Source organism: Mesoplodon bidens (assembly GCF_964165515.1).
Source record: "Mesoplodon bidens genome assembly, chromosome: 2".
Classification (NCBI taxonomy): domain Eukaryota; kingdom Metazoa; phylum Chordata; class Mammalia; order Artiodactyla; family Ziphiidae; genus Mesoplodon; species Mesoplodon bidens.
The window spans coordinates 186,789,379-186,810,110 of NC_138177.1; the positions used below are offsets into that span (position 1 = coordinate 186,789,379).

General features: G+C 54.6%; 1 protein-coding gene and 1 long non-coding RNA gene across 2 annotated transcripts; one reads left to right on the top strand and one right to left on the bottom strand.

The window, feature by feature from the left end:
- Window positions 1–76: 76 nt before the first annotated feature.
- Window positions 77–19,300, bottom strand: TTLL10 (tubulin tyrosine ligase like 10; the record flags this gene model as incomplete). Its single annotated transcript, XM_081225660.1, has 16 exons — window positions 19,244–19,300; window positions 18,710–18,974; window positions 16,323–16,695; window positions 15,785–15,865; window positions 15,572–15,704; window positions 15,338–15,456; window positions 15,127–15,256; window positions 14,359–14,430; window positions 13,777–13,862; window positions 13,274–13,445; window positions 12,206–12,377; window positions 11,549–11,689; window positions 1,291–1,407; window positions 841–934; window positions 280–551; window positions 77–145 (listed from the first exon to the last, which is right to left on the bottom strand). Exons 2-16 carry the CDS (start codon window positions 18,875–18,877, stop codon window positions 77–79), a joined length of 2,199 nt encoding a protein of 732 aa, XP_081081786.1. The 5' UTR covers window positions 18,878–18,974; window positions 19,244–19,300.
- On the top strand, window positions 17,533–18,856 carry LOC308612872. The gene is made up of 3 exons (XR_014015152.1): window positions 17,533–17,848; window positions 17,963–18,048; window positions 18,718–18,856. It is a non-coding gene; the product is annotated as an uncharacterized lncRNA (long non-coding RNA).
- Window positions 19,301–20,732: the final 1,432 nt, after the last annotated feature.

A 20,732-nucleotide genomic window follows, 5' to 3' on the forward strand; every position in this document is an offset into this window, starting at 1 on the left:
CGGACCAGACGCAGAGGTCGCATTTGAAACAAAGCAGCTTTTATAGGTCCCCGCGAGGGCGCCGGTGGCCCGCCCGCTAGGAGCCGAGGTGGCCCGCGTTCTTGCGTTCCTCCTCCGACGACCCCGGGGAAGGCTCCCGCGCCGGCTACCCGCCGCCCACTCGCGACCGCCCGCCGCCCGGGGCCTCGGGGTCCCCGCCCTGGGCGCCGTCGGGGCCGGGGGTCGGAGGCCGGGGGCCGGAGGCCGGGGGCGCCGCTGTGCGGAGGAGGGCGGCCCGGGCGCGCCGCTGGGGCCCCGACGTGGCGCGGGCCTGCGCGCGCCCGGCCTGCCGGCGGCGCGGAAAGCGGGGGGCGCGGCGGGTGCGGCATCCCAGGCGGGCCGGGGCGGGGGCGGCGGCGGCCGCGACGGCGGGCGGGGGACGCTGCGGGAGCCCCCCGGGCGCGGCCACAGGTCTGCCTCGCCGTTGTGCAGGAGCACGAAGCGGCGCTGGGACAGCAGCGGCAGCATCTTCTGGCTGCGCAGGCTCTTCTGGAAGGTCTCGAGTGCCAGGTCTGGGGAGGAGTTGGGGGTGAGCTCGGCTGGGGCGAAGGAGGCGTGGGGGGAAGAGAGGGACGGGCACCCAGCCTCTCCGGCATCGCGTTCCCGGGGCTGGAGTTTACGGGGGTGAGGGGTGGGCGGGCATCACCTTGGCTGGGAGGTGGGGGCATGAGCAGAGGGTGGGGTTGCCATGCAGCCTTTCAGGGGCTGGAGAGCTAGGTTTGTGGATGTCTGAACTTGGGGAGAGGGTGGGCAGGCAGAGGGGTCGGTTTGAGGGTCCTGGGGGCTGGGTAGGGGCCTCACCCAGGGTCTCCATGACCACGCCGGGAATCACCTCTTTCAGGACTTCACAGTTGGTGTGCAGGGCGGGGTTGGAGTTCATCTCCAGCAGCCACACCTGGGCCCAACACTGCTCAGCATCCCTCTCCACCTACCACTTGGCCAGCACCAGGCTGAGGCCCTTGTCCCCATTAAGCCAGGTGACCGGGCAGGTCACTTCTTTTCCATGGCCTCACTCCCCCATTTGCCCAAGGAGCTAAGACTCTGAGGGTCTGAGAGTCTGGCCTTGGGGGCTGCCCCAGCTGCAGGAAGAGCGAAGTCTTGTGGACACACCACCCCCAGGACTAGGGAGGGTGCATAACTGCCTGCTCCAGGGGCCCCCCTGAGTGGTCAGGGTGTGCACAGAGGGCCCCTGCCTGCTGCACCTGCCTGCTGGGCACCCCCTCCCCGCCCCCCGGGACGCCTCAGCAGCACCTTGAAGTTTTCATCGATCAAGAAGTCACAACCAATGAGGTCAAAGTAGCCCAGCTTGCACTTGAGCTTGGATTTGACAGACAGGAAGCAGTGGGCCATGATCTGCTGCATCCGCTTCTGTGGGTGGGGCGGGGGAGGGGGGGTGGAGACAGGACGTCACCTGTGGGCCCTGATTACACCCTCCAGGCCTGAACAGCCACAGCCCCATCCCTCACCTGCGCACCCACCAGTGCCCGCACTTTCACATTCTCAGGGTCACAGGCTCACAGCCAGAAACTCCTTCACTCTCATTTTACGCATTTCACAAACGTGTGGACCTCCTATCGCGTGGCAGGTACTGGGGTCGAGAGTAGACAGAGCTTACGAGGAGTCTCTGCCCTTGAGCAGCTCACTCACAGGAGAGAGAGAGAGACAACCGTTGTGATGTGTAAATCATTATGCACTCTGCACAGCACATGAAGCCACACATGCTGATGGAGAAGATGAAGCAGGGTGAGAGGCGGGACATTCTGGGTGGTGTGGAAAGGGGTCTGATCTGGGTGGGCCAGAGAGTGAGCAATGGGTGAAGACTGCAGGGGAGAGCTGTGGGGTGGGGATGGGACACCTGGGTAGAGCAACGGCTGTAAGTGGGAGCATGCCCAAGGCGTTGGAGGAACAGAGTGAGGCTGCTGTGGCTCGAGCGAGCTAGGAGGGCAGTGGGAGATGAGACCAGAGTGGCAGCGGTCACATCTCAGGGGAAGACATTGCCTTTCACCCTGAGGTCAGAGCTGTTGGAGGGTGGAGCACAGGAGGGCATATCTGACCCGTGCCCTAATAGGGTCCTCTGGCTGCTATGCTGAGAGAGACTGAAGGGCCCTGTTGCAAAGATCCAGGTGAGAAATGTGGGTGGCTTGTGTAAGCCGAGGTGGTGGGATGGATGCTGGGTCTGTGTTGGGGTAGAGCCAACCTGGCTGACTGAAGGAAGGATGGTGAGCCGTGGAAACAGGAATGCAGGGTTATCCCTAGGTGTTCGGTCTGAGACTCTGGAAGGATGGAGCCCCCACCAACGGAGGGGGAGAGGAGGCCCATGGAGTCTGAGACCTCTGTGAGCTTACAGATGGGGTGCTGATAGGCCATGGTTCAAGTTCAGGGGAGAGGTCAGGGCCGGATGTTTCACGTGGAGTCTTGAGCACATAGATGGAATTTAAACTCAGGCGATGTCTGATAAAGACAGAGTAGATACCAGTGGGTACAGCAGATAAAGAGTAGAGGCAGGCTGAGCCCTGGGCCTCCTGAGCAGCAGTGCGGAGCCGAGGGGCCAGCACGGGGGGCGGGGGTGGTGGTGGACACGGTCCTGGAAGCCATGGGGAGTGAGGAGCTGTGTCCAAAGTTGGCTGACAGGTCAGGGAGAAGAGGCTGGACTGACCCCTGGGTTTGACAGCATAGAGGTCACTCCAGCGAGCATTTCAGCGAAACAACAGGGAGAAGCTTTGCTGAGCAGGTTCAAGAGAGACAACATAAAAACAGCCCAAACTGGCCAAATTTGTCAGAATTAACCTTCTCAAAATGAAATTAACCAAAGGCGTCCAGCAACCTGAAGAGTGTTTACTCAAGTAAAATCTTGAATCTTGGTAAGAACAGCAAGCTTTGTAGCATTTTAACTTGCCCTGGTTTTGTCCCTGGCATCCCAGCTCAGTGCCTTGAAAAAAGCCTGTGTTCTCGGTACTGCAGATAGCAGAATAGACCTGTCTGGCAAAGAACTGGAGTCACTTGTTGTGATGTGTCTGATGGTTCCATGGCAGACCTCACTTGAACTAAAGGAAAATACAAGAACAATGTCTTACCAAATAGAGAATGCCAGTGAAGAGATAGAAATTATAAAAGGGAGCTGAATAGAAATTCTGGAGTTGAAAATTATAGGAACTGAAATAAAAAATCACTACAGGGGTTCAACAGTCCATTGGAGTTGTTCAAAGATAGGTTAATTGAGATTATCCAGTCTAAGGAACAGAAAGTCAAAGGAATGAAGAAAAATAAAGCTACAGAGACCTGTGGGACACCGTCAAGCAGACCAAAATGCATAAGGAGATCCAGAAAGAGCAGAGGAAGAGTCAGGAAGAACATCTAAAGAAATAATGGCAGTTGGACTTCTCAAATTTGATGAAAAGTAATCTACACGTTCAGGAAGGCCAGTGAGCTTCAAGTAGGATAAACTCAAAAAGATCCACCACATCATAAGCAAACTTTCAAAAGACAAACAGAGGATGTTGAAATCAGCAAAGAGAAGTGACTCATCATGAAGGCTCCTCGATAAGACCAACAACCAATTTCTCATTAAAAACCATGGAAATGTCCATCAACGGATGAATGGATAAAGAAGATGTGGCACATACAATGGAATATTACTCAGCCGTAAAAAGACATGAAATTGAGTTATTTGTAGTGAGGTGGATGGACCTACAGTCTGTCATACAGAGTGAAGTAAGTCGGAAAGAGAAAAACAAATACTGTATGCTAACGCATATATATGGAATCTAAAAAAAGTGGTACTGATGAACTTAGTGGCAGGGCAGGAATAAAGACGCAGACATAGAGAATGGACTTGAGGACACGGGGCGGGGGAAGGGTAAGCTGGGACGAAGTGAGAGATTGGATGGACATATATACACTACCAAATGTAAAATAGATAGCTAGTGGGAAGCAGCCGCATAGCACAGGGAGATCAGCTCGGTGCTTTGAGACCACCTAAAGGGGTGGGATAGGGAGGGTGGGAGGGAGGCTCAAGAGGGAGGGGATATGGGGATATATGTATGCATATGGCTGATTCACTTTGTTGTACAACAGAAACTAACACAGCATTGTGAAACAGTTATACTCCAATAAAGATGTATTAAAAAACAAAACAAACAAACAAACAAACCCATGGAGTCCAGAAGGCAGTGGGATGACAAATGCAAAATGCTGAAAGGAAAAAAAACCAAAACAAAACCGTCAACCAAGAGTTGTATATATAGCAAAATCATCCTTCAAAAATGAAAAAGAGGGCTTCCCTGGTGGCACAGTGGTTGAGAGTCCGCCTGCCGATGCAGGGGACGCGGGTTCGTGCCCCAGTCCGGGAGGATCCCGCGTGCCGCGGAGTGGCTGGGCCCATGGGCCGTGGCTGCTGGGCCTGCATGTCCGGAGCCTGTGCTCCGTGGCGGGAGAGGCCACAGCAGTGAGAGGTCCGCGTACCGCAAAAAAAAAAAAAAAAAAAAAAGAAAAAGAAAAATAAATTAAGACAGTCCCAAATTTAAAAAACATAGATTAGGGCCTCCCCGGTGGCACAATGGTTAAGAATCCGCCTGCCAATGCAGGGGACATGAGTTCGAGCCCCAGTTTGGGGAGATCCCATATGCTGTGGAGTAACTAAGCCCATGTGCCACAACAACTGAGCCTGTGCTCTAGAGCCTGTGAGCCACAACTACTAAGCCTGCGTGCCACAACTACTGAAGCCCGTGCACCTAGAGCCTGTGCTCTGCAACAAGAGAAGCCACTGCAGTGAGAAGCCCACTCGCTGCAATGAAGAGTAGCCCCCGCTCGCTGACCGCACGCAGCAACGAAGACCCAACGCAGCCAAGATAAATAAATAAAATAAATAAATTTATATTTAAAAACCCCCATAGATTATCAAGATTATCATTAGTAGAACTTCCCTACAGTCCTTCAGGCTGAAATGAAAGGACGCTAGACAATAATTCAAATTCACATGAAGAAATCAAGAGCACCCATGAAGTAACTACACAGTTAAATATAAAAGACAGTACACATTCATTTTTTGGTAATTGCTTTTTTTCCCTTCTATCTTATTTAAAAGACAATTGTGTAAAGCAATAATTATAAATCTATGTTGATGGACACACAATTTATAGAGTTGTAATTTGTGACAGTAACAGCATAAAGGGAGAGACAGAGCTATATAGGAACAATTAAAAAATACTATTGAACTTAGTATTAATCCAAACTAGATCATTATAAATTAAGATGTCAATGGTAATCCCAAGGGCAGCTACTAAGAGAATAACTCAAAAATATATAGTAAAAGAAATGACACTAGAAATGGTACACTAGAAAATATTTAACACAAAAGGAGGCAGTAATGGAGGAATTGAGAAACAAAATGATATAAGACATATAACCAAAGCAATCTTGAAAAAGAAAAACGGAGCTGGAGGAATCAGGCTCCTAGACTTCAGACTATACTACAAACCTACAGTAATCAAGACAGTATGGAACTGGCACAAAAACAGAAATATAGATCCATGGAACAGGATAGAAAGCCCAGAGATAAACCCATGCATATTTGGTCACCTTATCTTTGATAAAGGAGGCAAGAGAATACAATGGAGAAAAGACAGCCTCTTCAATTAGTGGTGCTGGGAAAACTGGAGAGCTACATGCAAAAGAATGAAATTAGAACACTCCCTAACACCATACACAAAAATAAACTCAAAATGGATTAGAGACCTAAATGTAAGACTGGACACTATAAAACCCTTAGAGGAAAACATAGGAAGAACACTCTTTGACGTAAATCACAGCAAGATCTTTGTTGATCCACCTCCTAGAGTAATGGAAATAAAACCAAAAATAAAAAAATGGGACCTAATGAAACTTAAAAGCTTTTGCAAAGCAAAGGAAACTACAAATAAGACTAAAAGACAACCCTCAGAATGGGAGAAAATATTTGCAAATGAATTAATGGACAAAGGATTTATCTCCAAAATATATAAACAGCTCATGTAGCTCAATATTAAAAAAACAAACAACCCAATCAAAAAATGGGCAGAAGGGGCTTCCCTGGTGGCACAGTGGTTGAGAGTCCGCCTGCCGATGCAGGGGACACGGGTTCGTGCCCCGGTCCGGGACGATCCCACACGCCGTGGAGTGGCTGGGCCTGTGAACCATGGACACTGAGCCTGCGTGTCCGGAGCCTGTGCTCTGCAACGGGAGAGACCACAACAGTGAGAGGCCTGCATAACGCAAAAAAAAAGGGCAGAAGACCTAAATAGACATTTCTCCAAAGAAATCATGCAGATGGCCCAGAAGCACATGAAAAGCTGCTCAACATCACTAATTATTAGAGAAACGCAAATCAAAACTACAACGAGGTATCGCCTCACACCAGTTAGAATGGGCATAATCAGAAAATCTACAGGGCTTCCCTGGTGGCACAGTGGTTGAGAATCTGCCTGCTAATGCAGGGGGTGAGGGTTCGAGCCCTGGTCTGGGAGGATCCCACATGCCGCAGAGCAACTAGGCCTGTGAGCCATAACTACTGAGCCTGCCCATCTGGAGCCTGCGCTCTGCAACAAGACAGGCCAAGATAGTGAGAGGCCCACGCACCACGATGAAGAGTGGCCCCCGCTTGCCACAACTAGAGAAAGCCCTCGCACAGAAACGAAGACCCAAGACAGCAAAAATAAATAAATTAATTAATAAACTCCTACCCCCAACATCTTCTAAAAAAAAAAAAAAAGAAAATCTACAAACAACAAATGCTGGAGAGGGTGTGAAGAAAAGGGAACCCTCTTGCACTGTTGTGGGGATATAAATTGATACAGCCACTATGGAGAACAGTATGAAGGTTCCTTAAAAAACTAAAAATAGAATTACCATATGACCCAGCAATCCCACTACTGGGATACCCAGAGAAAACCATAATTCAAAAAGACACATGCACCCCAATGTTCATTGCAGCACTATTTACAATAGCCAGGTCATGGAAGCAACCTAAATGCCCATTAACAAATGAATGGATAAAGAAGATGTGGTACATATATACAATGGAATATTACTCAGCCATAAGAAAGAACGAAATTGGGTCATTTGTAGAGACGTGGATGGACCTAGAGACTGTCATACAGAGTGAAGTAAATCAGAAAGAGAAAAACAAATATTGTATATTAATGCATATATGTGGCACCTAGAAAAATGGTACAGATGAACCGGTTTGCAGGGCAGAAACAGAGACACAGATGTAGAGAACAAACGTATGGACACCAAGGGGGGAAAGTGGCAGGGGTGGTGGTGGTGTGATGAATTGGGAGATTGGAATTGACATATATACACTAATATGTATAAAATGGATAACTAATAAGAACCTGCTGTATAAAAATTACATAAAATAAAATTCAAAAATTCAAAAAAAAAGAAAACAAATAGCAAAATAGCAGATGTAAATCCTAACTTATCAGTAATTATATTAAATATAAATGGAGTAAGCTTTCCAATTAAAAGATGGAGATTGTCAGGATGCATTCCCCTCCCCCCCCATACGCTATCTATGAGACTCACTTTAGATTCAAAGACACAGATAGGTTGAAAGTAAAAGGATAAAAAAAAGATATATCAGGGCTTCCCTGGTGGTGCAGTGGTTAAGAATCCGCCTGCTAATGCAGGGGACACAGTCTTGAGCCCTGGTCTGGGAAGATCCCACAAGCCGCGGAGCAACTAAGCTCATGCGCCACAACTACTGAGCCTGAGCTCTAGAGCCCCTGAGCCACAACTACTGAGCCTGCATGCCATGACTACTGAAGCCCACGTGCCTAGAGCCCATGCTCTGCAACAAGAGAAGCCACTGCAATGAGAAGTCTGCGCACGGCAATGAAGAGTAGCCCCCGCATGCTGCAACTAGAGAAAGCCCATGCACAGCAATGAAGACCAAACACGGCCAAAAATAAATAAATAAATAAAATTTAAAAATATATATATATATCAGGCAAACAGTAACCAAAAGAGAGCTAGAATATCTATACTGATAGCAGATAAAATAGAGTTTAAGACAAAAATTGAGGACATTAAGAAAAAAGAGGACATTTTCTAATAAGTCAAGAATATGTAATAATTATAAACATACATATACTTAACAACAGAGCCTAAAATTGCATGAAGCAAAAACTGACAGAATTGAAAGGAGAAATAGACAATTCAGTAATAATAGTTGGAGACTTCAGTATCCCATTTTCAATGATAGAACAACTAGACAAAAGATCAACAAGTAAATAGAAGACTTGAACAACACTATACACCAACTAGACCTAAAAGACATCTATAGAACACTCCACCCAACAGTAGAATACACATTATTTTCAAGTGTGCATGGAACATTTTTCAGGATAGACAATGTGTTAGAACATAAAACAAGTTTCAATACTTTTTTTTTTTTTTTTTGCGGTACGTGGGCCTCTCACTGTTGTGGCCTCTCCCGTTGCAGAGCACAGGCTCCAGACACGCAGGCTCAGCAGCCATGGCTCACGGGCCCAGCCACTCCGTGGCAAGTGGGATCTTCCCGGACCAGGGCACGAACCTGTGTCCCCTGCATCGGCAGGTGGACTCTTAACCACTGCGTCACCAGGGAAGCCCCCAATACTTTTTAAAGGGTTGAAATCATACAAAGTATGTTTTCTGACCACAATGGAATGAAATTAGAAATCAATAAGAGAAAGAAAATTAGAACATTCACAAATATGTGGAAATTAACACACTCTTAATCAACAAATGAAAACAGAACACACAAAATCTTATGGGATGCGGTGAAATCGGTGCCCACAGGGAAATTTATGGCTGTAAACACCTACATTAAACAGGAAGAAAGATCTCAAATCAAATCAATAACCCAAACTTCAACCATAAGAAACCAGAAGAAAAAAAACCAAAAACAAACAAAAAACCCAAATCAAACCAAACCAAAACTAAACCCAAAGCAAGAAGAAGGAGGGAAATAACAAAGATCAGAGTGGATATTAATGGAATAGAGAATAGAAAGCAACAGAGAAAATCAATGAAACCAAAAACTAGCTCTTTGAAAAGATCAACAAAACTGACAAACCTTCAGCTAAACTGACCAAGATAAAGGGGAGAAAAGACTTAAATTACTAAAATCAAGAAAGAAAGACTTACATAGAGATGAAAATGATTATGAAAACGATTATAATTGTTCATAAAATACCATGAGTACCTGTATTCGAAACAAATTAGACAACTTAGGAGAAATAGAGAAATTCCTAGAAAGACAAACTAATAAGCCTGACCCAAGAAGGAATAGATAATCTGAATAACCTCTAACAAATAAAGGTTGAGTTAGTAATAATAATAAAAATAACAATTCTTCCCACAAAGGAAAAGTCCACAATAAGGTAGCCTCACTGGTGAATTCTTCCAAATATTTAAAGAATTAACACTAACCCTTCACACACTCTCCAAAAATAGAAGAGAAGGGAACACGTCCAAAACCAGACAGACAAGCAAATAATGCTGTGGACCATATTACTTATGAGGGTAGACACATAAATCCTCAGTGAAGTACTAGCAAACCCAGTCCAGCAGCATTTTAAAGGACAATATGCTATATCTGAGTGACATTTATCCCGGAAATGCAAGAGTGATTCAACACATGATAATCAATTTATGTAATACAGCACATTAAGAGAATGAAGCTACAGCAACCAAAACAGTGTAGCGCTGGCTTAAGGATAGATATACACACCAATGAAATAGAATTGAGAGTCCAGAAATAAACACATACATATCTGGTCAATTGATTTTCAAAAATGCGCCAAGAACAGTCTCTCTGACAAATGGTCCTGGGACAACAGGATAGCCAAATGCAAAAGGCTGAAGTTGGACCCTTACCTCACACCATACACAATAATTAACTCAAAACGAGCTAAAACTATAAAACTTTTAGAAGAAAACATAGATGTAAATCTTTACAACCTTGGATTTGGCAATGGATTCTTAGATATGACATCAAAGCATGAATAACCAAAGAAAAAATTGATAAATTGGACTTCATAAAAATCTATGCAAAAAAGGATGGGCTTCCCTGGTGGCGCAGTGGTTGAGAGTCCGCCTGTTGATGCAGGGGACACAGGTTCGTGCCCCAGTCCAGGAAGATCCCACATGCCGTGGAGTGGCTGGGCCCGTGAGCCATGGTCGCTGAGCCTGAGTGTCCAGAGCCTGTGCTCCGCGGCGGGAGAGGCCACAACAGTGAGAGGTCCGCGTACCGCAAAAAAAAAAAAAAAAAAAAAGGACATTATGGGGAATTCCCTGGCAGTCCAGTGGTTAGGACTCTGCACTTCCATTGCAGGGGGTTCAATCCCTGGTCGGGGAACTAAAACCCCTCAAGCCGAGGGGCACGGCCAAAACAAAACAAAACAAAACAAACAAAGGACATTATCAAGAAAGTGAAAAGAGAACTCACAGAATGGGAGAAACTATTTGCAAATCACACATCTGATAAGGGTCTAGCATTCAGAATATATAAAGAGCTCTACAGCCTAAGAAGGAAGAGTGAACAAAGGATCTAAACAGAAGTTTTTCTAAAGAAGATACAAAAATGGCCGACAAATACGTAAAAAGGTGCTCAATATCATTATCATTAGGAAAATGCAAATCAACTCCACAATGAGATGCCACTTTACACCCACTGGATGACTATTAAACAAAAAAAGAAAAATACCAAGTGTTGGCAAGGATATAGAGAAATTGGAACCATCATACATTGCTGGTGGGAATGGGAGACCTTGTAGCTACTGTGGAAAATGGTTTGGTAGTTCCTCGGAAAGTTCAGCCTGAGTTACCCTACGACCATGCAATTCCCTTCCTAGACCTATACCCAAGAGAACTGAAAATATCTGTTCATGTACGTGAATATTCATAGCAGCGTTACTCATAATAGACAAAAAGTAAAAACAACCCAAACGTCTATCAACTGACGAATGTTTATCCACATAAATCGTGGTCCATTTACACAATGAAATAGTTTTCAGTCATAAAAAGAAACGAAGGGAATCTTGAAAATGTTATGCTCAGTGAAAGAAGCCTGGAAAACCCACATATTGTGTGATCCCATTGACATGAAATGTCCAGAACAGGGAAACGCGTGGGGACGGCAAGTGGATTAGCAGTTGCCAGGGGCTGGGCAGGGGGCAGTGGGTACCGAGTTTCTTTCTGCGGAGGTGACGGTGTTCTGGAATTAGAGAGTGTGGTCATCCTGCAACGCTGAGAATCCACTAAACACCACTGAACTGTACCTTCACGGAGTGACTTTTGTGTCGTGTGAATGAAGTTTCAGAAAGAGGGAGAGGAGAGGGTCCCTGGAACCCACCGCAGCGCGCACGCGCAACGGCAGCCCCGCCCAGGGACGGACGTGCCTGGAGCCCAGAGCCCCCTGCCTTCAGGCCCTCCGGTCCTGACCCCTGGCCCCTCCCAACGCCGGGTGGGCGGGGCGCGCACGCACCGTGAAGGTGGTGAAGACCCAGTCCCGGGGGAGGCGCTTGGCCTTGTGGAACTTGTCGTTGATGTAGCGGTTAAGGTGCTCCATGCTCCACACCGTGTCGTCCTTGAGCAGCAGGTACAGGGGGCTCTTCTTCTGCATGAACTGGGAAGCAGGGCAGTGCCTGGAGGCCCTGCCCCCACGGGGGGCCCCGACAAGGGCCTCACCCCGACGCGGCCACCAGAGACCCCACAGGGGTCCCGCTCCTCCGGGACACTGAGCTCCTCCCCCAGCACCTCCTGCCCCTGAGAAGTACCCCCAGATCCTCCCGGAGGGCCACCGCCCAGACACCTCCCATTGAGACCCTTCCATGGAGACCTCTGCCCACAGCATCCCTGCACTGAGGTCCTCACGGAGGCCCTTGCCCTTGGCTCCCACCCCTGCTGGGCCTGATCCACACCCAGAGGGAGCTGAGCTGGGGGTCGGGGCCACGGCTCTCAGTCTTTTCACCAGGATGCCCAGCTGAGGCTGAAGGTGAGAGGCAGTGCTGGCTGCAGGCAGGGGCAGCCCAGGCCACCTCGGGGGTCTGGGCCATGTCACAGTTGGATTCTTTTCCCATTCTTGAGCAGTGATTTTTGTCCAAGGCTGCAGGGAGGGCCCTCACCTGTGGGGGGCATTTACCTGGTTGGTTAAGTGGCCACCGAGGTCGCTGGAATGGGGATCGTAAAGGCCGAGGGTGAGGCGAGCGTAGCCGTGACCGAAGAAGACCATGAAGGGCATGGCGCAGGCGATGAGCAGGTAGGAGCGCACGTCGAACTTCTTCCCATCCAGCAGCAGCGGGTTCTGGATGTACCTGGGGAGGCGTGGTTAGCCTGGCCCCTGCCCCCACCTGGGCCTGCCAGTTCCTCAGCACCCCTGCCACCTGTCTCAGCTGTGAGCTGTGGGTCCCCTACCCTGGCTGGGTGCAGTGTCCACTGGTCAGGGGACATTTCCGAGCCTGAACGCGTCAGGGAATTGGGAAGGAGGGCCTGGCCCCTAGAGCTCAGCCCACTGGTGTGTGTCGAGGCAGAAGCAGACTGGGCCCTATGGGCTGGGAAGACTGCCTGGAGGAGGAGGGAGGGGTGACCTTGGGCCTTGAAGGGCAGGTGGCTTTGGAGAGGCAGGGAGGGGACATCCCAGTGGAGAGAGCTGTAGGTCTAGAGACCCAGCGGCTGGGAGCAGCTGCTTGGGGTGGCAGACAGCAGTTGTGGCAGGAGTGCGGTCCGCGTTGGCAGACAGGGAAGTCCGAGGGGACCTTTCTCAGGCTAGACGGTGCCCCCTGGTGTGAGGCTGAGGGTCTGGACCCCTGCCAGAGGCAGAGGGAGCAAGGCAGGGTGGTCAGCTCTGCCTGTGGGCCTGAAGGCTGCAGCTGGATGGGTGGGAGATGGGGGAGAAGCCGGGCTTCCTGCAGGTCAGAGGGCGCAGGACCCAGGCTGGGGCACAAGCTGACCAAGCCCTCCCTGCCCCACACCATCCAGGAGCCTCCTGTGTTTGGGGGTGGGGGGAGGGAGGGTATATCCTCTGAGATCCTGACTGGATGTGAAAACTCCACCTCTTCTGGCTACACAGGGGCCCAGCTGGGGGCACCGCAGCCTTCCACCGCCAAGGACTCCTCTGTGGGCCCCGCGACGCCCACGATCCTCACAGGCACCAGCGGGCCTGTGTCAGCCCCACCCCGCCGACACCCCTCGGGGTGCCCACGCGCAAAACCTCTGCACGACCCGCGCCTGAGGCGCCCGGAAGGGCATCTGGCGGTAGATGGGGTCGTCCTCGATGCTCTGGGTCTTGGCTTGGAGGGCGGCGACTTCCTCCTGGTTCCGGAGCAGAAAGATGCCTTTGCCCTGGTTGGAGGCGGTGGGCTTGCAGATCCACATCTGGGTTTCTGCGGAGAGAGCTACCCGAGCCAGGGAGCCTGCCTCGCCCCGCCCATCCCTGCCAAAGCCCCGCCTTGGCCCCAGCCCCGCCCTGACCGCTCCCAGCCACGGCCCCGCCCCTGCAGGCTTTGGCCTCCACTAAGGTCCGGCCAGGAGCCTCCCCAGCATTGCCTCAGCACCAGCCCTGACCTCACCCACCCTGGCTCCACCTTTCCACTCCCTGACCACGCCCCAACTCGGCCTCGCCAGGGCCTTGGCCCCGCCCTAATCACGCTCCCACCTTGGTCCAGCCCTGCACTGGTCTCCCCAGAGCGGGCCTGGCGTCCAGGGGCCTCTCACCATCAAAGACGGTGAAGAAAGCCTCTCTCTCGTCCCTGATGTCCAGACGGTAGGTCTCTGGGAAAAAGTCTTCCATTTTCAGGACCCTGGGGAAGCAGGGAGGTGGGGAAGACACTGGGAGGGTTGTCCCCCTCCCCCAGCTTGGCCAGCCATTCTGGGGGTCTGACCTGGGGTAGGCTGGAGGGAGAGTGTCTGCTAGGAAGCTGGGCTGGGCTCCGGGCCCTCCTGCCCGCTTTGGTTTCCTCTGAAACACCCCCCACCCCCGGCCCCCAGCCGTTTCCTCTGCAGAACCTTTGCACCTTCTGTTCCCTGGCCAGGAGCACGCTCTTCCGGCTCTGCACACCTGGCCTCTCTGCAGGCTGCCTCACCCACCTCCCAAGCCCTCCCACCTCCCTGCTCTTCCCCCTGCTGCTCTCGGGCCTTCGGGAGTGGTCAGTTCAGAGCTGGGTCTCCAGGCCAGGGCAGTGCCCAGCCTGCAGTGAGCGGTCGGCATGGATCCCCTGGCCTGGGATGCCCTTTAACCCCTTTCACCGACCACGAGGCCATCCTTCAGTTTAGGGCAGAATGGCTGGGGGCATCTAGCTCTGGGGCCCAAGGCGTCCTGGGCCGCTCCACATGAGCTCTTCTGGGCCGGGTGTCGTGTCCTTTCCAGATCTGTACCCCAGGAGGACACAGGCCCTGGCCTGAGTGGCTGCTCAGTGTGTGGAGAATGGATGGAGGGCGTTGAGAGGGGGGGAGTGGGTGGGGGCTTGGCGGTAGACTGGTAGTGTGTGGATAAGTGGATTTTGGATGGAAGTAGGTGGATGGGCAAATGGTCTGGTGGGTAGACGGATGCCTGGAGGGTGTTGCACCAGAACTGCTGGCAGAATTGGGTGGTGTTGTGGATGACCAGGTAGTGGGTGGCTGCCTGCCTGGTGGGGGGTGGACGGGGGAGGCAGATGGTAGGTGGTTGTTTGGATGGGCGGGCAGACGTGTGAACGGCCGGGCAGTGAGTGGAAGAGGAGTGGGCACATCGAGTGGGTCGGGCACGGCTCTGAGTGGGGGGGGGGGGCGGGCCAAGGAGCAGGAATAGGTGTGCAATGGACGGCAGTGGGTGTGGTAGGCAGTGGTGACTGAATGCAGGACACCAGTGGGCGGCTCTGTGGCGAGCGTGTGAGGACAGCTGGTGGGCCGTGGGCTGGGTGGCTGGAATGGTGGCCGGTACTACGGGTGGAGACAGATGGGTGATACGCGGCTGGGTCAGTGGGAAGGCGGGTAAGCGGACGGACTTGGTGGAGGGCAGTCAGGAGCAGCGATTGACGCGTCGGGTGCGGGGCGTGCCGCCGGGGTCGGGGGCCAGGGCATCCTCACTTGGCCTGCGCGCAGGGGGCCGGCTTGCTGGTCTTGCTGAGGACCCGCGCGTGCTCCCTCAGGGCGCTGAGAAGCCCGATCTTGGTGGTGAGGAGCTGGTTGTTGGGGAGCTGGTACAGCAGCTGCTCGCCTGGCGCGACAGAGCCCGGGCAGCGTGCGACCGCGCATGCGCGCGTGGAGGGCCGCCCGCTGAGCCCGGCCCCGCCCCTACCTTCCCGGAAGCTGCAGTAGGTGTCCCTGCACTTGACCTCGCACCACTTGAGCTTGTAGTCTTCCCGCCGGCTGTCCTGGATGCGCTGCCAGCCCTTGCTTTTGCAGTAGGAGCTGATTCTGCAGGGGCGAGGGGCGGCGGTGACCTGGGGGCCGCGGGGCTGTGGGCCGCAGAGCGAGGCTGGGCCGGGGCCTGCAGGCGGTGGGGCTGGACCCAGCCTGAGGCCCCACTCACATTGAGGCCCCGTTGGTGCCTCCGATGTAGAAGAAGGGGCCCTGCCCGGTGCCGGGCGGCTGCTTCTCCCCCTCCAGCGGGTGCTTCTCCAGGAGGGCGGCCCGGGGCCTGGCAGTGTCAGCATCGTCCAGCTCTGCGGGCAGAGTGGGTGGTCAGAGGCTCTGGCCCCGCTGGTGGCTTTTCTGCCCCTCCCTGGGCCCTGCCCGAGCCCACCTGCATCTTGGTCCAGCTGGCTTAGCTGACGTAGGAGCCCATCCTCTCCGTGGCTCCCCCTTGATCTCTCATGGGCCCAGCCTGTGAACGAGGTGGGGTCGGACAGGGGGCGTCCACTCAGAAGCTGACCGGAGCCCCTGGGCAGTCCCCCCAGCCGTCTCGGCCCATCTCAGCCCAGTCTCAGGCGCAATCAGAGGGCCTCTTAGGAGAAAGGGGGCAGGGGCTTTGTGTGGGGCAGAGGCTGAGGTGTGAGGCTGGAGCTGGGGGCAGACATGACGCAGGGACATGCCCAGAGGGCGGGGGTCACGATGTCCATCATAACGTCATGGGTGACCCACAGCAGTGAGGGGAGACCCCTCTCTGCCTGTTCAGACCCCGACTCTGCTGTCCCCTGCCCTACTCGGCTGGCCCAGATCCCACACCCGGCACATGGTTTCCTGCCGGCCCCTCTCCCAGGGCATGGCTGTGTGGTTCCCCCGTGAGAAGGCCTTCCTGGGGATGGGGTGCCTGTCCCTGGGGAGGCCCTGGCTGCATTCACCTGTTGCCCGGGGGCGGCTCCGCTGGACCCCTGCCATCCTTGACCGCTTGCCTCTCTTTGTGCCAACCTGGGTCCGAGGCGGTCCCTGGCGGTGGAGGAAGTGGGTGTGGCTGCAGGCCGCAGGTGCTGGGGCACTGGGGCGGGGGCACCTCTGGGAAGACGCGACCCCCACCCCCCTGCGGGCCCTTTGGGCAGCCCGTGGTCCTAGCCCTTGAACTGGGCACGCAGTCGGGCCCGCCCTGCCCGGGGAGGGGTGCCGCCCCGCGTCCTGGATTTGGGCTTCCTCCTGTGGATGGCTCCCGTCTCTGTGGTGACTGTGGGGCCTGGACTGTCCATGTGGTGTCGGCATCTCTGTGCTCGGCCTCCCTGCCCGCTGTAAGGAGGGCTGCTGTCAGGCCTGCGGGGTGAGCAGGCCCCGCCCAGAGTCAGGGCGGGGCCGTGCGGAGGCCCTGCCTCGAGGATGATGCCTCCCTAGGGCTCCTTTCCTGTGTGGCTAATTCGGGAACATTTTAGGGAATTTTAGCCATTCCTTGACAGGTCCTTCCCAGTTTGGGGGCTGCTTGGGAGGCTAGGATTTTCCGAAAGATTGAAGAAACACAAGCAGTAGAAAGGCCAGTACCCTGGGAGCTGGCAGGCAGAGAGGGGCTCCTGCATCTGCATACCAGGAGCTGGCAGATTGCCCTCCAAAGAGGACAGTCGCTTTGCAAACAAACCAGCTGGTCACCCAAAAGATGCTGGCCAAGACCTTTGTCCCCACTTAGGACAGAAGAGGGTAAACTGGGAACAGCTGTCAACACGGTTACAGGGCGTGGGCGTGGGGCGGGGCGCGGGGAGGGTCTCACCCCCCTGCCAAGGGCCTGGGTGTGGGCCGGGGCGCGGGGTGGGGGTGGGGTCTCACCCCCCTGCCAAGGGTGGGCCGAGCCAGGAGGAAGACCTGGAGTCTCCTCCCCAGCCCTGCCCCACCCAGAACGGGAGGGCTCCTCTGTGGCGGCTGGACCCCGTCCAGCATGACTTTGGGGATAGGAGCCTGCTGAGCACAGGGAGGGTGCGTGTGCGTGCGTCTCCGCGTTGCCTGGGAGACCCGCACCTTGCTGGGGATGGGGGCCCCCAAGGAGGATGACGGTCAGTACTCTCCCCCAGCACTCCCACGTGAGTGGCCACTGAGTCAACAGACATCTGACGGAGGCCCCCAGGTAGGTCAACACCCAGAGACAGAGAAACAGGGCCCTGCGAGGAGGGGGCGGGGTGTGGGGGTGGTGGCGGAGCCGGAGGCAGGGGACGCAGCCCTGGGAATACGCTGGGGCAGGCAGGACCAAGAGTCCTCACCCGAGAAGAGGGCTGGACGGTTAGAACAAAGGGACAGACAAGGTGGACGAGCTCATGGAAATACGTGGTACAGCCTTGTGAGAAGTTCAAGGCAAGGAAGTGTGCTGGAAAGGAGAATGTAAAGAAGGAAAGGCACCCAGCGGGAGCCTGCGGAGACATCTCAGAGCCGGAGGCAAGGCTCCTGTGACCCGCCCAGCATGGTGGGAGGTCTCTAGACACCCCCCTCAGGGAATTCCCGAGATGAGCGGGACCTGGGAAAGGAAGCTGGGGCTGTGGTGTGGATTAGCTCTGTGCCTCGGTTTCCCCACCTGCAGAGTGGGCTGGGAGTACCAGTGGCCTGTGTGACACATGCACACAGCTGCCTGGTCACCCATGTTGGAGGAGGGCCTGTGTGACGATGGTGAGGCTGGAGAGGGCAGGGCGGTGACCCGCCTGCAAGGAGCGTTACTGGGGGTTACAGTGTGAATGTGGGGGGTGAGAGGGAGCCCCTGGCCCCCACAGCCCAGCGAAGGGTAACTTCTGCGGGGTAGTCCGGACCCAGCAGCGGGCGCTCCCGGAAACGGGAGCCGGGAGGTGGGCACGGAGTTGCCAGGTTTCAGAACAAGCCTTGTAAGCCTGTGCCTCTGTTTGCCTGTCTTAACTCTGTATATCTTATTTCTTCCACGAAGAATTAAACAGGCCATGAATGACCATTTCTTGCCATTCAAGTTAACAAAAATTAAGAAAAAGAATCCCTACCCTGGGCGTGCACGCGTGTGGTGGCGAACGCGGTGCCCCGGGCTGTAGGACATGGTGGCCTGCGGGGCTGCGGGGGTGGCGGGTCAGGGGTCAGAGCCTTTGCCAAGCAATTGCCTTTCTCAGAGTCTCTCTGACGGACTAATTCTAAATAGAAAGCTTTGTGTTGAAAGGTGTTCCCGAACTGTTATCTATGGTGGTGAAGCTCGGGTTGCAGTGGCCCTGCCACGGGGGTGGGGGGGTGATGGCACCAGGCCCTCCGCGAGGACTGCGGGGTGGGGTCGGTGGAAACAACTTTATTACGAATTTTTAAATCAACTTTTTACCTGGTCAGATAAAAAGACTGGCGGGAAATGGCGCTCCGGTGTGATGAATGGAAGACCCTTGTGAACCTGAAGGAAACATCCAAGAAAACGCGATGACACCCGTGTCCTGCCAGGTCCTTCCTCCAGATACACGTTCGGTGATGTGGGGTGCTCAGGAGGTGCTGACATTGCTCGTCGGGCTGGTGCCTTCTGGCCAGGGCTGAGCTGTCTGCGGGGACGTGGGTCCCCGCAGATTTTAGGAGGCCGTCCCTTCTGGGGGTCAGTCCTGGGAGACAGACCTGGTCCTGAGCAAAGGAGCTGGTCCTGAGGGGCCGCCACGCCCGGAGGCCTGCCCTGCTCAGCCTGGCCTGGGGGTCTCTGCCCAGCCAGGCACCCCTCCGCTCCCCTCGCTCGCCTCCCTCACGCTCCTGGGCAGAGTCCCGAGAGGACCCACAGAGCTCCTGGGGCCGGGGGGCTGGGCAGGGCAAGGGACGGCAGGCCCCAGCCCTCAGGGCCAGCCAGGACCCCCGCTGGTGGCCCGCCTGCCCCTCTTACCTGCCCGACAAGGTGGTGTGAGCCCTGTGCCAGGGAAACAGCAGTGGTGACCAGGCAACTGTCTCCTAGCAACCATGACCCAGTGGCCCAGAGGTGAGCAGGTGGATGGGGAAGGGCAGGAGGCCGGGCACCAGGGGGAGCGGCCAAGGCTGGAGGAGGGGTGGCACACGGGCACAGCCCCCACCTGGGCCCTCTGTCCTCCCGGGACCTTCCTGAGCCTTCTCAGGATCCCCAGATCTGTGCCAGGACCCCAGACCTGACCCATTATGTTTTTGCGCTCAGTGTGCTTTACCTGCGCTATTTCATCTCCCCTTACCACGGCCTCTTTACAGAACAGAAAGTGGGCACTCAGCAAACCCATGCCTCCCCAAGGGGTTGAGAGGGGCTCACACCCAGGCCTGGGAGGCCAGGGCCTGTGGGAGGGCCGCTGGCTGCCCTGCAGGCCCCCTGCCTCTGTCCTCCAGGGTGTCTCTCCTTAGGGAGCCTTCACTTGCTTCTTGTAGGGTGGATGGTGGCCCCCGTGCCATGTGTGTCCACGTCCTAAGGCCCAGAAAGTGCGGTGTGACCTTACTTGGAAAAATCGTCTTTGTAGATGTGATTATCTGATGGGCCCTAAATCCAGCGACCAGTGGCCTCGGGAGAGGGAGGGAGCTTGGAGGAGACACAGAGGGGAGAAGCCAGCTGAAGACGCGGCAGCGGCCCGAGGGATGCGGCCACAAGCTCCGGGACGCCTGGAGCCCCAGAGGCCAGGAGAGGCAGGAAGGACCCGCCCCAGAGCCTCCGGAGGGAGCTGGTGGCCTCCAGGACCGTGAGAGAATACATTTCCATTGTTTCAAGCCACCGAGTTTGTGTAATTTGCTGTGGCCGCCCCAGAAAATTAATGCACCCCTTAAGCGCCCCCTCACTTTGAGGGTCCCAGGTGGCATTCCCCACTGTGGGGAGGCCTCCCTGACCCTGCTCAGAGGCTGACGCACTCCCAGCTGTGTGCCTGCCTGCGCCAGGTGTTGCGGGCCTGCAGGGCTCCATTCTGCTGGACTGTGGTCTGACACCCCTTTGCCCGAGGGTAGCTGTCGGTTAGTCTGGAGGGGCGGAGAGCTCCTCCAGCCAAGTCCTGGACTGAGGGGCAGACAGTCTGACCTCAGGAGCTGGTGGCCCCCTGCCTGGGCCTAATGGGTGAAGCACCCGGGGGGCGGGCAGTGGGGCCCCTGGTCACCTGCAGGCCACTTGTCTTCCCCTTGGTCTGAGCACAGACTTTCAGAACCCCCAGGTTGTCCTCCCCCGGAGCCCGCGCCCCACTCCCCATCCCTTCTAGAGGCCCAGACCCCTAGGAGCTGGGTCAGCCCACCACCCTGCTGCCCTATGACTCCCCATGGGTTCTGGGGAGGCGGCCCGCTGCCCACATGGTGAGAGCGAGAGCTCAAACTCAAAAACTGCTGCATAACCCAAAAAGCTGGTGCGGGTGCCAGCCCGGGGGCAGCCTTTCCCACGA